Source organism: Cajanus cajan, chromosome 8 (genome assembly GCF_000230855.2).
Source record: "Cajanus cajan strain Asha chromosome 8, NIPB_CcT2T_4, whole genome shotgun sequence".
Taxonomy (NCBI): domain Eukaryota; kingdom Viridiplantae; phylum Streptophyta; class Magnoliopsida; order Fabales; family Fabaceae; genus Cajanus; species Cajanus cajan.
Window position 1 is genome coordinate 24,307,869 of NC_138524.1, and position 19,091 is coordinate 24,326,959.

General features: G+C 28.8%; 1 protein-coding gene across 1 annotated transcript; it reads left to right on the forward strand.

Moving 5' to 3' along the window:
- Positions 1-11,875: 11,875 nt before the first annotated feature.
- Positions 11,876-18,393, forward strand: LOC145950340 (uncharacterized). The gene is made up of 5 exons (XM_083061429.1): positions 11,876-12,024; positions 16,231-16,288; positions 16,373-16,693; positions 17,843-17,887; positions 18,127-18,393. Exons 1-5 carry the CDS (start codon positions 11,876-11,878, stop codon positions 18,361-18,363), a joined length of 810 nt encoding a protein of 269 aa, XP_082917555.1. The 3' UTR covers positions 18,364-18,393.
- The last annotated feature ends 698 nt before the right edge of the window (positions 18,394-19,091 follow it).

A 19,091-nucleotide genomic window follows, 5' to 3' on the forward strand; every position in this document is an offset into this window, starting at 1 on the left:
ACACATAACACTACTACATTTAGCTTCTTTAGTAACATTTCTCTACTTATAATAATTAAAATGTTATTATAGATTTAGTTAATAAGTTATTGTAACATTTTTTTAGAAAATGTTATTATATATAGTGTAACTTTTTCTTTATCTTAATATTATTTTTTCTAATTGCTTCTTAAAATTAAAATCTCACTTCGAGTAAAAGAATGACACAAAATATATTGCTCTCATCTTTAATAGATTTTTTAGAATTAAAGTTTTACATCGAATAAAAGAATGACATATAGAGAGTATATTTCTCTCATTTATAATTATTTTCTAAAATTAAGTGTCACATTGAATAAAAAAATGCATAACAAGTATATGTAACCAAAGAATGAAACTTAAAATAAATAAACTTTGATATTTAATTTAGATTTGGTAATGACTAACATAAGTATTCAATCTTAAAGAACTTAGACAATACTATATAAAGTATATAAGTCACAACATTATCTATCATTTTTCAAAGTTTGTAAAACCTTAATAACATTTACATAACAATATGGTTTTTAGTTAATATATTTTTTTATTCATCATGTTGTTAATACAAAATATATATAGATTTACTCAATAACTAATGTTGATTAGAAAACTTAATTGACTACAAACTTTTTTAAATACTATTTTTCATTTATAAAATCTAACCCAAATCTTATTTAAAGAATTTTAAGTTTAATTTCATTTTGACTAAGTTGTTTTACAAAATACAAAATTACACTGTCTATTTATTTTAGATTATCAATTTTTTTTAGTAGAGTTTTGCTCTTATTTATCTATTATTTTCAAAGTTCAAGATGAGATAATTAATTACTATTTAATTTTATCAGTTATATACTCTTACTTTTTACTTAATTTTTAATTAATTACACATTTATAATATTGTTGAGTAAAACAAAGTACAATAAAAAACTTTAAAACAATTCCATGAAAAATAAAAAAGTTTATTATTATTTTTGTTTGTGTATAAAAATCTTTAAGTTACAATTAAAAAGTAACATACATAGTAAATTATTACTCAAATGTGCTATTATTTTTTTATTAACATTAACAATTTATATCACTTAATCAAGTTGTTCAGAATTCGGATCTGAAGATGAAATTGATTATATTAAAAGAAAAGAGATTAGTAAATACTTTTAATCATAGATACTTTATATCATGATTACCAAAAAGAAATATGCTATTATTTTGCAACAAAAACACCCTGAACTTTTCGTCTTGAAGTCCCCATCTATTTCCCCACTCTCACTTCATGTGCTGCTCTACCTTCATACACAAGTACTTTTGCCACCCTTGAATGTCCTCATGGCTAATAACGTAAGTTGTTGTGGTGTGAGGACCACAACAACCAATATCTTACCAACTAGGCACAAAAAGCAAGGGGAACAATTAATGTCTAGGCTTTGTGATGTTGGCGTAGAATTTGTACGTGGTTTTGCCAACACAGCATGTTGGAGCTTTGGTTTGTGATGTTTCGATTGTGCATGCTAGCTAGCTTCGTCATGGTTAGCCTTATCGAGCTTTTATAAATCAATTCGTGATGGCGATTTATAAAGGAAAATGGTGTAGCTTGATTTTTGTGATGTTCAGGTTCTTCATGATCGTTTGAGTGTGTGTTTTTACACACGTCCGATATTACATACATGCAGGAAGCACTACAACAAAATTTGTTATTAACGATAATTATTTAATGATAATAATTTAATTGTCGCTATTTAATTATATAATAAAAATATTAATGACTAATATATAATAGCCACTAAAAATGTATTTATATTACACTAAAGTTTACTATTAGCGACAATTATTTATTGAAAAAAACTAGTCTCACATCGATTAGAGATAAGATAATTAAATAGTATATAAGTCAGTAATAACTATCACCTTATAAGTTGATTTTATAGGGTTGAGTTAGACTCTTAATTCACTATAATAAATTAGTATCAAATCACTCATTATTACCAAGTTCAACAGAGCTATAAAACAGAGAGCAACTTTCACCTTATAAATCTCACATTTCTTAAGAGATAAGATAATTAAAAAAATAAATTAAAAAATATATAAATAGAAGACAACTCTCATCTTACAAATCTCACATCGACTAGAGATAAAAAAAAGAGTATATAAGTTATGAATTTAGAAAAGAAAATTATAGGAATAAATTATTTAAAGTTTTACTAGCAAAAGATAAAAGTCACTAAATGGATGGAAAGGAGACAATTGAAAAAATAACTTTTAATAGCCTTTAAAATAGCTACTAGAATTGCCACTAAAAAAATAAGTTTTCCCGATAATTTAATAGATCTTTACCAGCATTTTATGTAAATGCCGATAATAGTATTAGCGACACTGGATACACAAGCTATTATTTAAATGCTGGTAAAAAAAATAATGACTATTTATATGGCCGCTTGTAATATCCTAATTTTTTAGATAACAATATTCTCAATATTATTGTTAAGTGTATTCTTCTTAAAATAGTAATTGAAATTTTTAGTTATGATAATATATATATAAATATAGAGAATAAGTATAATATTTTCACTATATATATATATATATCAAAATTTTATTACAATAATTTTTAGTGAAATAAAATTATAAAATATTTATTCCTAATTACATAATTATTATGATCTAAATTAATAAAATAGAATCATCTGATATTTATAATTATTATTATTATTTTAAAACAAACTCTTAAATTTTAGTTTGTATATTTAAAATAAATAGGTAAATACTAGTAGGCTATTTTTTAAACTGAATATATATATATATATATATATATATATATATATATATATAGAGGTATAATATCTAATTATATTATAATTATTTATAATATCTTATGATAATTAGATAACAAAACAACTTATTATAAGGTAACAGACATATAAAATGGAATGGCTCAATAGTTTGTGCAGTTATACATAGAGACTATAAGGTATAGGTCACAGTTTCAACTCATGCTGAGTCTTCCTATATACCTATTTTAATAATATATATATATACACGTGCAGTATCCTAAATTAGGAAAAAAAAAGAAGGAATGTGCTACGATAGCATTTTTGTGGCAAAATAACGTAAGCAGTTACGTGGCACAGAGAAGAGAGAAAGCGAGAAGGAAGAGAAGAGAGAAAATAAAATCTTGATAAATCTACATTCCAAGGTAAGGGGGAGGAGAACTTTGTTTATTTAAAATTTTATATACTACTATGTTTATTTATTTATGTTATTTTCTTTGTACATTTATCTAGTGAGGTGTCCCTAACCTCATTTATTTGCTTAACTTATGATTATTTTTATCCATAATAATTATTAAGGCGTTCATATTTTATATTGTTTAATTATTTTATAATGATTGTCATTTTTATTTATATCATTGATACTCTTAATATATTCTTTTTACGTAAATATGTTTATTGTAAATATATTTATAATCAACTATGATATAGTTGTGATATCTTGGACTCGTCTTGTTATTTCTTCACGTATTTATGAAGATAAATATTGTTCTATGGCATAGAAGATAAAGTTTGAATTATTTATAGCTGGAGGTTTGACCTTGGGGATTTAAATGAGTAAGCATTTATGGTAAAATATTCGGTTGATATTTGATTGATATTACAATAATGTTCATTTATCCTGACTAGTCACTATTAAAATGATTCAAATTTTATTATTTATTTTTTATGTTACTATAGATAATCTTGTTTTTTTTTTAATTATATTTATTTAATAAGTGTTCTCACTCCTTTTTCTTGTTGTGAAAAAAATTAATATATCATAAAATAGATGGATCTACCACTCCTACCAGGCCCTTTCACTTCCGTTATTACTGCAGTTTTTTCGGGTACCAGTTGGGCCATGGATGCATTTGCAAATGCTGTTACATTTCACGGAATAGGATTATCATCTTTTGCGTTTTCACTAACTCAGCAAAATCCCGTTATCATAGATGGTCAAATAGTAGTCACTTTTTATCTCCCTCCAACCAATCATGTTAACCCAATAGTGAACTTATATCAACCTGATATGTAAACATCATATAATTAGTGTAGGAAATAAGTAGATTATAAGAATGTACATTATTATAAATATTTTTTTTTTTAAGATATGATGCAAATATAAAGAGCTATATGTAAGCGATGGTATGAAAAATAAAGTTTTGGTTTATGTATAATGATATTAATTATATAAAGGATATTACTATTATTTACATATAATATTGAAATTAATATTAATACGACTAGACGTTACATTTTAATGGTATCAGAGCAACATTCCATGTGTAACTTGGGGAAATGTGCTAACCATGTTTCTAGTATAATAAACTAATCTATAAAATTTCAGATGGCAGGAAGAAGAAATAACGAACTGACAGAGGCTGTACAAGCTATTAAGGATATGGCAGCAGCCTTATTAAGAAATCAACGACCGGAAGGAATGGGGGAGTCACATGGACTGGTAGAATTTAGAAGCAATAAACCTTCCCAATTTGACGGAGGATATAATCCTGAAAAGGCTGAATTATGGATTAAAGAAATAGAAAAGATATTTCGAGCCATGAACTGTCCTGATAACCAAAAAGTAAATTATGCAGTGTTTATGTTAGTAGGAGAAGCAGAATATTGGTGGGATAGTACTAGGAGACTATTAGAAGGAGGAGGAATAATTATTACATGGGAAGTATTTAGAGCTAAATTTTTTGAAAAATATTTTCCAAATGATGTTAGGAGGGCTAAAGAAATAGAATTTATGCAATTAAAACAAGGGAACATGACGACGGGAGAATATGCTTCTAAGTTTGAGGAATTGGGAAAATATTCTACTTTCTTTTATCACCCTGATGAGAGGATGAAATGTATTAAATTTGAGGATGGACTTAGACCAGAATTAAGAGAGGCAGTAGGGATATTAGAAATCTCTGATTTTCCCACATTAATACACAAGTGTCGATTTCTAGAAGGTTTTGATCATAATAAGGACAATAGACCAAAATCCTTTGGCCCTCAGTTTAATAAGAAAAGGAATAATGAAGGAAAACCTTATGATCGACCTCAATGGAAACCTCAATCTTCTCAATTTGCAGGAAATTCCAGTGGACCCATGAATAATCAAGCTAAGTGTCTTAAGTGTGGGCAAGGTCATTATACTAAAGACTGTCATCTCAAAGGACCTGTTTGTTTCAAGTGTGGAAAGCCGGGTCATGTGTTTTCTGAGTGTGGACAACCAAAGGCGCACGCGAATACTTCTGGACCCAAACCGAGACTTCCTACAACTGGGAGAGTTTATACCATGACCGGAACTGAAGCTGCTCAAAACAAAGATCTAATACAAGGTAAATGTTTCATTAAAGGCAAAACTTTAAATGTACTGTATGATTCAGGCGCAACTCATTCTTTTATCTCCAATGATTGTGTTCAACACCTCCAAATACCAATTTCTTCTTTAGAGACTAATCTAATTGTTTCGACCCCTACAAATGAATCTATGATTGCCAATAAAGTTTGTTTAGATTGTCCTATTTTTATTGGTGATAAAAAATTTCTTGTAAATTTGATCTGCTTACCTTTATCACAATTAGATGTGATTTTAGGTATGGACTGGTTATCTTCCAACCATGTCTTTCTCAATTATGCTAAAAAGTCTGTAAGGTTTTCTGATTCTAAGGACCTATTGATTTCATTATCTAAACCAATAAGCAAGTTTTCTTGGGGTAAAGTTCAAGGATATTTAATCTTATCCTCTATGGAAGCTAAAGAGGAAGTAAACTTGAAAAACATAGTTGTTGCTCAAAATTTTCCTGAAGTTTTTCCTAACGATATTCCTGGGTTGCCACTTGACAGAGAGACTGAATTTTCGATTGATTTAATGCCTGGAACTGGACCAATTTCAATGGCACCTTATAGGATGTCACCTTCTGAATTAGCAGAGTTGAAGAAACAATTAGAAGAGTTGCTTGAAAAATAATTTATACGCCCTAGTGTATCACCTTGGAGGGCTCCTGTTTTGTTAGTTAAAAAGAAAGATGGAAGTTTTAGGTTATGTGTAGACTATCGTCAATTAAATAAATTTACTATAAAGAATAAATACCCTCTTCCTAGGATAGATGATTTGATGGATCAATTGAGAGGAGCCACTGTGTTTTCTAAAATAGATTTAAGATCAGGATACCATCAAATCAAAGTGAAAGTAGAAGACATACAGAAAACTGCATTTAGAACAAGGTATGGTCATTATGAATATCAAGTGATGCCTTTTGGAGTAACCAATGCACCTGCAGTGTTCATGGATTATATGAATAGGATTTTTCGTCCATATTTAGACCATTTTGTGGTGGTCTTTATAGATGATATCCTCATATATTCTCAAACTCATGAAGAGCATGAAGAACACCTCCAAACTGTTCTTCAAGTCTTAAAAGATAAACAATTGTATGCCAAACTCTCTAAGTGTGAATTTTGGTTAGAGGAGGTTAAGTTTTTAGGACATGTGATCTCCAAAGACGGAGTGTCTGTGGATCCATCTAAAGTAGAAGCAGTTCTACTATGGGAACCACCAAAGACGGTGACAATAATCCGTAGTTTTTTGGGTTTAGCAGGATATTATAGGAGATTCATTGAGGAATTTTCTAAAATAGCCATGCCTTTAACTCAACTCACTAAGAAAGGACAACTTTTTAAGTGGACAGAAAAATGTGAGAATAGTTTTCAAGAACTTAATAAAAGATTAACACTGCACCAGTTTTAGCCTTACCCAATCCTAATGGACAATTTGTCATATTTTGTGATGCCTCAAAAATGGGATTAGGGTGTGTTCTTATGCAAGACAGAAGGGTAGTAGCCTATGCTTCTAGACAACTAAGAGCTCATAAAAGGAATTATCCAACCCATGATCTAGAACTAACTGCTATTGTTTTTGCACTCAAGATATGGAGACATTATGTGTATGGTGGTAAGTTTGATGTTTTTAGCGATCATAAGAGTTTAAAATATTTGTTTGATCAAAAGGAATTGAATATGAGACAAAGAAGGTGGATGAAATTTTTGAAAGATTATGATTTTGAATTACATTACCATCCAGGAAAAGCCAATGTTGTGGCTGATGCACTGAGTAGAAAATCTTTACATATCTCTTCACTAATGATTCATGAGATGAATTTGATAGAAAAATTTAGACATATGAATTTATCAACTACAGTAAGTCAAGATAGAATACAATTGCATGCAGTTCAAATTACTAGTGACTTACATGGTCAAATTGGTAAGGCTCAAGTAGTTGATAAATTCATTCAAAAGAAAAAAAGATTGTTGGGACAAAAGGATGGTGAAAAGTTTAGTATAGATCAAAGAGGAGTTTTGAGATTTAATGATAGGATATGTGTACCCAATGATTCAGAAATTAAGAAAATAATTCTAGGTGAGGCACATAAGAGCAAGTTGAGTATACACCCTGGAGCAACAAAAATGTATCAGGATCTCAAGAGAATATTTTGGTGGCCCAAAATGAAAAAAGAAATAGCACAGTATGTGGCTACATGTTTGATTTGTCAGAAGGCCAAGATAGAACACCAAAAGCCAGCAGGAATGTTACAACCCTTAGATATACCTGAATGGAAATGGGACAGCATAGCAATGGATTTTGTAGTTGGTTTACCACGAACAATTCATAAGTTTGATTCCATATGGGTTATCGTGGATAGGCTGACAAAATCTGCTCACTTCCTACCCATTAACATTAGGTATTCACTAGAAAAATTGACTGAAACGTACATAAGAGAGATTGTACGGCTGCATGGTGTACCATCTAGCATAATATCTGATAGAGATCCTAGATTCACTTCTAAATTTTGGGGAAGTTTACATCAAGCATTAGGAACTAAGTTTCGCCTTAGCTCTGCATATCATCCTCAAATAGACGGACAATCAGAAAGGACCATTCAATCCTTGGAAGATTTATTGAGAGCTTGTGTGCTAGGAAATTCTGGAAGTTGGGATCAATATCTGCCTCTGATTGAATTCACTTATAACAACAATTTCCATTCTAGCATAGGTATGGCACCCTATGAAGCTCTATATGGGAGAAGGTGTAGAACTCCTTTGTGTTGGTTTGAGACAGGAGAAAATTTAATTTTGGGTCCTGAATTGGTGCAACAAACCACGGAAAAGATCAAAATGATTCAGGAAAAATTGAGAACGACTCAAAGCAGACAAAAAAGTTATGCTGATAAAAGAAGACGACCTCTTGAATTTCAGGAAGGTGATCATGTATTTTTGAAAGTTACACCAACAACTGGTATTGGTAGGGTAATGAAATCAAAGAAACTCACACCTCAATTTATTGGTCCTTACCAAATCCTCAGAAAAATAGGTTCTGTTGCTTACCAAATTTCTTTACCCCCTTTTCTTTCTAATCTTCACAATGTTTTTCATGTGTCTCAATTAAGAAAATATATTTTTGATCCATCTCATGTAATAATGCCTAATACAGTACAGTTAAAGGATAACCTTACATTTGAAACAATTCCTATACAGATCGCAAACAGGAGGATCAAGCAGTTGAGAGGCAAACAGATTTCACTGGTAAAGGTCATCTGGAATGATGTTACTGGAGATGCTACGTGGGAATTGGAAGGAAAAATTAGAGAAAACTATCCTTATTTATTTTAAGCAATAAAAAAATTTCGAGGACGAATTTTCTGTAAGTAGGGGAGAATTGTAATATCCTAATTTTTTAGATAACAATATTCTCAATATTATTGTTAAGTGTATTCTTCTTAAAATAGTAATTGAAATTTTTAGTTATGATAATATATATATAAATATAGAGAATAAGTATAATATTTTCACTATATATATATATCAAAATTTTATTACAATAGTTTTTAGTGAAATAAAATTATAAAATATTTATTCCTAATTACATAATTATTATGATCTAAATTAATAAAATAGAATCATCTGATATTTATAATTATTATTATTATTTTAAAAAAAACTCTTAAATTTTAGTTTGTATATTTAAAATAAATAGGTAAATACTAGTAGGCTATTTTTTAAACTGAATATAAATATATATATATATATATAGGTATAATATCTAATTATATTATAATTATTTAAAATATCTTATGATAATTAGATAACAAAACAACTTATTATAAGGTAACAAACATATAAAATAGAATGGCTCAATGGTTTGTGCAATTATACATAGAGACTATAAGGTATAGGTCACGGGTTCAACTCATGTTGAGTCTTCCTATATACCTATTTTAATAATTAAACAAGTTTTTCTCAGAATTATATATAATATATACAGTAACGTAAGCAAGTTACGTGGCACAGAAATAAGGAATTTACTGAGCAGCACCAGTAACGGATGTAGAGAGAAGGAAGAGAATAGAGAAAATAAAATCTTGATAAATCTACATTCCAAGGTAAGGGGGAGGAGAACTTTGTTTATTTAAAATTTTATCTACTACTATGTTTATTTATTTATGTTATTTTCTTTGTTTATTTATTTATGTTATTTTCTTTGTACATTTATCTAGTAAGGTGTCCCTAACCTCATTTATTTGCTTAACTTATGATTATTTTTATCCATAATAATTATTAAGGCGTTCATATTTTATATTGTTTAATTATTTTATAATGATTGTCATTTTTATTTATATCATTGATACTCTTAATATAATCTTTTTACGTAAATATGTTTATTGTAAATATATTTATAATCAACTATGATATAGTTGTGATATCTTGGACTCGTCTTGTTATTTCTTCACGTATTTATGAAGATAAATATTGTTCTATGGCCATAGAAGATAAAGTTTGAATTATTTATAGCTGGAGGTTTGACCTTGGGGATTTAAATGAGTAAGGATTTATGGTAAAATATTCGGTTGATATTTGATTGATATTACAATAATGCTCATTTATCCTGACTAGTCACTATTAAAATGATTCATATTTTATTATTTATTTTTTATGTTACTATAGATAATCTTGTTTTTTTTTAATTATATTTATTTAATAAGTGTTCTCACTCCTTATTTCTTGTTGTGAAAAAAATTAATATATCATAAAATAGATGGATCTACCACTCCTACCAGGCCCTTTCACTTCCGTTATTACTACAGTTTTTCCGGGGTACCAGTTGGGCCATTGACGCATTTGCAAATGTTGTTACATTTCAGGGAATAGGATTATTATCTTTTGCGTTTTCACCAACTCAGCAAAATCCTGTTATCATAGATGGTCAAATAGTAGTCACTTTTTATCTCCCTTCAACCAATCATGTTAACCCAATAGTGAACTTATATCAACCTGATATGTAAACAACATATAATTAGTGTAGGAAATAAGTAGATTATAAGAATGTACATTATTATAAATATATTTCTTTTTAAGATATGATGCAAATATAAAGAGCTATATGTAAGCGATGGTATGAAAAATAAAATTTTGGTTTATGTATAATGATATTAATTATATAAAGGATATTACTATTATTTACATATAATATTGAAATTAATATTAATACGACTAGACGTTACACCGCTAAAGAATAAATTAATTGCCACAAAAACCTAATTTTGGTGTAGTGAAGGAAACCATGTTAAACTATATTATGGAATATTTCCTACTATTCCATAAATGTTTTTTTTAAAATATATATTAACAATATTATGAATAAATATATTAACAATATTATGGAATATTTACATAAATATATTATGTTAAACTAGTCGTTTTATAACTCTTTAAATGAATAAAAAAAACTTTATACATTAATCATTTCACTAATAGTAAATTTTTTTTTAAAATCGATTAGGTTTTTTATTTTTAAAATCGATTCTTTAACTAATCTTAAAAAAATAAATTTTAAAAGTACATTTTTTAAATCGGTTATAAAATAACTAATCTTAAAAGTCTTAATTTTTAAGATTGGTTATGTCATAACCGATCTTAAAAGTGGTGAATGTTTTTTAAATATTTGGTTTGTTTTTGGAGGTTCCTAAAACAAAACTTGCAAATTAATAAATACCAAGTAGTTCATATGTTTTCAATAGACCAAAATGATTATATTTTCTGTTATTTCTAAATGGACCAAATTGCATACAAATGAGAAAAGATGGTAAATGTCAACCATATATATAACCAAAATAGTTTTAAATATATGCAATACATGAATGTGACCCATTGTTCAATGAAACATAAGTCCTAACTAGTCAATGCAATACTATAAACATAAGTTCTAGCTAGTTAATGCAATACTATAAAACATTAGTCATAACTAGTCAATGTAATGGTTAATGAAAAATGTGATTCATTGCTCTTTAATGGTGTTTATGTCTTTTAGTAGCAATGGTGATCGATCGATAAATATTTGTTAAGAAAAATAGAACCATTAATAATAATTCATAAAACATATGAAATTAGAACTTAAAGTAAGAAATTTCAAATTGTAAAACTTACTTCAACCTATTTGAATCAACAATGATATGCATAGTCTTCATTATATAGTATCTACACTCATAGTTTTCTTTTCGTTTATGAGACTACAAAAATAATTTTAAAAAAATTCAATTGTGGTAATTCAAAATAAAATACCTTAAAAACCACCATTGTTGAAATTGAAATATCTTACTTTAGGAGATCCAATTCATTTTTTTCTTCAACTTTAAACTCTTGAGTATATGGTATTCCATGGCCCTAAGGATAAAATGAAATTATGATTATAATTTAAAACCAAATGTAATGATAATCAATAAAAGAAAGTGATTATTTTAAAAAAAATTACTTATCTAATAATTGTCTAAAGTGATAGAATTATGAAGAGTTATACAACATGGACATGGCATGGTGAAGTATTACATGTGCCAACAGTGCCACAAATAGAGGAGGTTGATGTACAAATGGATGATTATTTAGAGGACATGATTCATGATGTTGGACAAGAGTCTTTCCAACAAGCACATTTGTATGATAATCTAAAATGTGATGTAGAAGGCTTTTATCCAAGTTGCATTAATTTTACACATTTGTCAGCAGTGTTAAGACAGTTCAATGTAAAAGCTAGAAATGGGTGGAGGATAAAATTTTTATTGAATTGTTGGAGTTGTTGAAGGATATGCTTCCAAAAGATAACACATTACCTAACCATAATTATGAGGCAAAGAAGATTCTATGTCATATGGGTATGGAGTACAAGAAGATCCATGTGTGCCCTAATGATTGCATACTGTATCGAAATGAGTTTGCATAAATGAATGAGTGCCCAAGAGTGGGGTATCATGGTTCAAAAAGAAACATGATGAAAGTAGCAATGATGATATAACACAAATAAGGGGCCAACTAAGGTGTTATGGTACATACCTTCCAATAATTCTAAGGTTTAAGCATTTGTTTCCTAATACAATGAACCCCACGTGGCATTCAAATGATAGAAAATGTGATGGATAAATTTGCCATCTAGTTGATTCACCACAATGGAAGAAGATTGATGATATGTTTCTTGATTTTGGGGTTGAACCAAGAAACTTAAGGATTGGACTTGCTATAGATGGAATGAATTCATATGGTAACTTAATTACCAATCATAGTACATAGCCTGTTTCGTTGGTTATTTATAATTTTCCACATTGGTTGTGCATGAAGTGAGAATAAGTTATGTTATCTATGATGATTTTGGGTCCAAGATAGCCCAAGAATGAGATAGATGTTTGCTTAAGTCTATTAGTTGAAGACTTGAAGATGTTGTGGGATAAAAAGGTTAATGTATTTGATGCCCATCGACAACAAAATTTCACAATGTGTGCAATGCTATTTTGTACCATTAACGTCTTTCCAACATATTGTAAGTTGAGCGAATATAGTGTCAAAGGGCATTTTGCATGCCCTGTATGTGAAGAAAACACTAGTTTCACACAATTAAAATATGGATAGAAGATTGTTTACAATACACATCAAAAGCTTCTCAAACTTAATCACCCATATCGTAGATTGAAAAAAGTTTTTAATGGATGTCAAGAGGATGAAGTTTCATCAACATTATTAAAAAGTGAGAAGGTGTATGACTGTGTTAAAGACATTAATGTTGTATTTGGTAAGACTCAAAAGAAAGCTATTGAGAAAAACATATGGAAGTAGTAGTCAATATTCTTTGATCTTCCTTATTGGTGAAAGTTGGATGTTAAACATTACATAGACATAATGCATGTGGAGAAAAATGTATGTGATATTGTAGTAGGTACATTGCTCAACATTAAAGGAAATTCAAAGGATAAGGTGAAGGCTCGTCAAGATTAGGTTGAGATGGATATATGTTCAGAGTTACATCCACAATCAGTAGGAAAACATACCTATTTTCCCCTAATGTGTCACACATTGTCAAAAACGAGAAAAAAAGCTATTGTCAGTGTCAATGGGGTGTGAAAGTGCCACAAGGATACTTTTCCAATGTTAAGAGTCTTGTGTCAATGCAAGATTTGAAACTAGTTGGTTAAAAGCAACATGATTGTCGTGTATTGATGCAACAACTTTTACCAATGGCTATATAGAACATCTTACCTACTAATGTTAGATGTGTCATTACTCACTTATGTATATTCTTCAATGCCATATGCAAGAAAGTCATTGACCTATATTAGTTAGACGAGTTAGAAATTTAAGCAATCATTATTTTGTCCCAACTGGAAATGCATTTCCCTCCTTCATTTTTTGACATCATGGTTCACTTGATTGTTCATCTAGTGAGGGGGATTCAATTGTGTTGGCCAATCTACCTGAGGTGGATGTACCCAATTGAGCAATACATGACTACTTCTGAAGGATCTACTAACAACACCAAAATAAAAAATACAAGATGATGTTAACACTGCTTAAAAGTTAAGCCAACTCCAATGGACCTATTTTGGAGTTTATAAAAGGAAGACAAAGGAAACTGTTTGAAGCAAGAAAGGTTATTGAAATCCATCAACATACTAGCTAAATAACTACTATACTTGTTTCATACTTTATTTTTCAAAGATCTCATCTTCTACATTTGTAAACATACTTGAAATAGAAAAATAAGTGAGAATACTCCCTTAGTGAAAACTTCTAATCAAGGAGAGTGTATTGAAATCTTAGTAGTTTCTAGAATTCATAACTTGAATTTGTATTACTCTGTCTTACCCTAATCTGGTGTTCAAAGGCTCAAGAAGGTGAGAAAAGTTATCAACTAGTTGGTCGAGGTTACTCATAGAAGAAGGCTATGAGACACTACAAGAAAAATACAAAATAGCGACCGAAATTAGCGACCGAAATTTTTCGGTCGCTATTTTGCGACCGAATTAGCGACCGAATAATTTAGCGACTGATTTAGCGACGGAATTTGATCAGTCGCTGTTTAGCGACGGAATTAGCGACGGATTTTATCAGTAGCAATAAAATCGGTCGCTAAATCAGTCGCTGTTTAATTTTGTTTCATGAGAACGTAGTTTGCGACGGAATTAGCGACCAATTTTGAAAAAATTATCAAAAAATTGCTCTTTTGAAATTTTTAGCGAACGATTAAATTTCGGTAGCTAAACAATACAAACAAACTTAGCGACCGAATTAAAATCGGTCGCTAAATGTTTTTTATTAAATTTTATAAATAGACTAAAATTACACTTTTCATTAAAGTTACACAGCCAGGTTTCGATCCCGGGTCCTGTAGGCAACCATGGGCCAACTACGAAACCACTACGCCAGTTTGATTCATTGATATAATACTGAAAGTAATTATATATATATATATATATATATATATAATACACAAGCTTATAATTTTTATTTTCTTATAATTTAATATTAGATTTCTTTTAATTATAAAATATAGTAAATAAAATCTAAAATTTGTATCAGTTTCTTTGATAAAAATATTTAATTAAATTTTAAAAAAATATTTAATTATAATCTTTTGATTTAATACTGGATTTGTTTTGATTATAATATTTTAATGTGTTTTATTTGAAATATCAGTTAAAATATTTTATTATCTTTTCATTTTAATTTATTGTAAAATAATTAGAATATTTAATTTAGTATCATTAAAAAAATAATCATTATAAGATTTAATTTATTTAATTTCATTATTTATTATAATACTTTTAGTTACTGTATTGATATAAAAATATATTTAATTAAAATATATTTTAAAATTTTAATTAATTTATTATCATTCACTTACTTTATTAAAAAGTGATAAAATATAATTTATTTTAATTAATTTAATAAAATAAAAACTTTAAAATATATATTTAAAATCTGTAATAATTTTTTAAATACAAATATTTAATTAATTTTAATATATACTAAATTTAATATTAGAAAATTTATTAAGATTTTAGTTATAATTTTTATTATCTTTTGATTTAATATTGGATTTCTTTTGATTATAAAACATAGTAAATAAACTATAAAATCTAAAAATATTTAATTACTTTTAATATATAATAAATTTAATATCAAATTATTTATTATGATTTGAATTATAATTTTTATAATCTTTTGATTTAATATTAGATATGTTTTGATTATAAAGTATAATAAATAAAATCTAAAATCTGTAGCAATTTTTTTATACAAATATTTAATATCAGAATATTTATTATAATTTTAGTTATAATTTTTATTATCTTTTGATTTAATATTGGATTTCTTTTGATTATGAAAGATAGTAAATAAAATCTAAAATTTGTATGAGTTTGTTTGATAAAAATGTTTAATTAATTTTAATATATAATAAATTTAATATCAAAATATTTACCTGGATTTGAGTTATAATTTTTATAATCTTTTGATTTAATATTGGATTTTATTGATTATAAAACATAATAATAAAAAATCTAAAATCTAGAACAATTTCTTTGATACAAATATGTAATTAAAAAAAATAACCATTATAAGATTTAATTTATTTAATTTTATTATTTATTATAATACTTTTTAGTCACCGTATTGACTAAAAAATTATTTTTAAAAAAATATATTTCAAAATTTTAATTAATTCATAAAAATAAAAAAAATTATTGTAAAAACTAATATTAAATAACTTAGTTAAAAAATGACTATAGTTAATAATTTAATGTAGAATTTGTTTAAAAAATGTTTTTGAAAAATCTGAAAATAAATAATAAAACACAATTGTTTCCCTCCCAAGCGCGCCCCAATCTGAAAAATCTGAAGTCACCACTCTCCCTCCTTCTCCACCTGCTCTCGTATTCTTCTTACGTTAGGGTTTTCATCTCACTTCAATCCCACGCTCTTTCTTCGCTTAACTCATCGCTTCTTTTCACTTTCAGCTGTTGGCCCCCAGGATAGGCTACTTGCCTTTGTTGATTTCGCTTTTGAAGCCTCACTTCAGCACCGCGCTTCCCCCTGGAGTTGACACCATTTGGTTTGAATACAATGCTTTTCTGCCTCGGCTTCGGCGCCGTGCGACGCGGCAGCGACGGCAGGCTCGACAGTGTCAGCGATTACTGCGTTCACCACTGCGTCTGTCCCATGGTCGTCGTGCGTTGTCCCGACGATGTTGCCTCCGCCGCAGCGGAGGCGGTGGTCACGCGCGGTCAAGGAGGGCGACGAGGGCGAGGCCGTCATCCAGCCCGTGCCGCATAAGAAAGGTTAGGGTTGGGGTTAGAGTTAGGGTTTTTTGTGTTATTGATTGGTGGAGATTGTAATCGAGGTTTTGAATTGTTGTTTGCATTTGTCTGCAATTAATTTCCTGCAATATTTGTATTTGACTTCAATTTCTTGCAATATTTGCATTTGTCTGCAATTTCGTTGGTTTTAAATTACTGTTTGGATTTTTCTGCATTTAAATGCTATATTTGCATCTGCCTACAATGCAAATATAGCATTGCATTCTTTCTTATGCGTTTTTTGATGATATGGGATGGCTAATGCATGCAAATTGTTTGTGATATGGTTGGACTTGTTTTTCTCTAAATTTTGGCTTCTGTTAGGGAGGCTAAGAGAAGAGATTGCATTCTTTGTGATTATCAACCAATCACTATGGCTTGTTGTTGTGAGTACAGCGAGCCATGTCTACAAGTGAAATCCCTGCCTGTTGTGGTTCCATTTTGAAGTTTGTTTCTCCATTGTGTTGTGAATTTGGAAACTAAGATATTAAGTTACTGAACTTTGCAGTTGCCATTCATTGTGCATGCTTGATAAACTTATTGTTGGCTTGTTTCAATATTGTGCCTTTTGGATTTGGAGTAAATGCAAATCAGTGTTGATTGTTAAATAAAGACATCGTTTTCTAAAAAAAGTGTGTAAACCATGGTGATGGATTATCATTGTTGTGTATGGTTTGCCATTTTTCATTGTTTAATATCTGATGTAACTGTCTCAATACAGAATTTGGTGAGCTTTGCAAGAGTGTTGAAATACATGGCTCAGTATGTTGATCTAGTTTTTTTTTTTTTTTTGAATTTCTTGGTTTTGTCATGTGTATCAAGCAATTCAACTCTGGATGATGGATGAAAACTGGATAGTATTATGTTAATTTGAATATTTAATGCATTACTTGGATTGGATGTGGTTTCAATTAATTAGTTTCTCTCAAAATATCATTTTAAGTATGCTTTCCTTATTTTTAGAGCCTTCTAACAAAGATTGATGTGATTTATATAATTTAGAGTTATATCTGCACTTTGATTTCAAGATGTCCCACAGCATTGTTGATGTTTGGTTTTCTACTTCATTAATACATTTATGCTGATTGAGAAATTGAAGTTGACTTCATATTTATTGGTTGCTTTGGGCAGAGGATTAGTTGGAGCCAACTCATCACTTCAACCCTGTCTCTGAAGGTATGCTCTTAGTCCCTTTTTGTCCCTACTTTGTGCAATTGAAATGTTAAAAGAGTTTGTTTTATATTTGTCATTGGATGGGGTCTGGTGCTTTATTCTGCTCTTTGTTCTTTTTGTTTGGGCCCGTATTGCTTGCTGACTATTAGCTAACAACCGATGATGCTGTTTTTTCTTTAAGCTTTCATGTGAAATATCTTGATAAATCTCAGGCATCTTAATTTGTTTTTCAATGGATACAGAATGTTTCTGATCCGAAGGGATTGGTGGAAATGGGTTGTAGAGTAAACTTTAGAGGATATCCAAGTAATTTGTTGCTTCCCAGTGAAGGTGAAGACAGCGTGAAATGGAGCTTTATAAACTCATTAAAAGAGGTCAGTTGTGTGATTTCTTCTGTGTGTGCATCGAGTTTCTGGGAAGAAAGGAATGATGCTAATGGAGTAATGGACCAAAATATCTGTGATATTTGGCTGCTATAATAACTTCTATTTTGGTTATTTATAGGTTTATTCTCCTTTCCCTTTTTAGGCTCCTGGATTAGTGTACAATCTTTCCTATTTATTCTGCTACTGTTTAATTGTTTATGGTTTAACTATAAATTTTGATATTTATAATGTTACCTTTTATAATATTTGTAATGATTTTTAAGATATGCTCAGAAATTTGCATATTGATTTAAAAGTATATAAATTGAAGAAGTCATGTGAAATTATTATTCTCCTAAGATATATAGGATAGAAAATTATTCTTATAACTGGTGGGAACTTCTGAATTGATGCCAACACTTTCTTTTGTCTCTTTCTTTATTCTCAGAGACAATTTTTTAATGTTAACGTAACATTTTTCTTCATAATTGATTAGAAAAATTTATATTTACACAATCTGTGGTAATAAATTTCATATTATTATAAATTGTGTAATAAACTTATTGTTAATTTCATATTCGTTAACAGGTATAAATTTATAATTAAAAAAGAATTTAAAAATACTGGTATATTTTAGCGACTGAAATAGCGACCGAAATTATTTGTAGCTAATTCAAGTTATTAGCGATCGAAATAGTGACCACAACAATTGGTAGTTATTTCAAATTTTTAGCGACCGAAATAGCGATCGATTTTATCCGTACCTGTTTCATTTTTTAATGACCGAAATAGTGATCAATTTTATCCATACCTATTTCAGTTTTTTTAATATTTTATTTCAA

Bases quoted from the DNA above. Each gene is read 5' to 3' on its own strand.
- LOC145950340 (XM_083061429.1), top strand. From the start codon at position 11,876: ATGAAGAGTTATACAACATGGACATGGCATGGTGAAGTATTACATGTG. The intron at 12,025-16,230 runs GTATGATAATCT...TTCCCTCCCAAG, and splicing joins TCTTTCCAACAAGCACATTT to CGCGCCCCAATCTGAAAAAT. The intron at 16,289-16,372 runs GTATTCTTCTTA...TTTCACTTTCAG, and splicing joins CTCCTTCTCCACCTGCTCTC to CTGTTGGCCCCCAGGATAGG.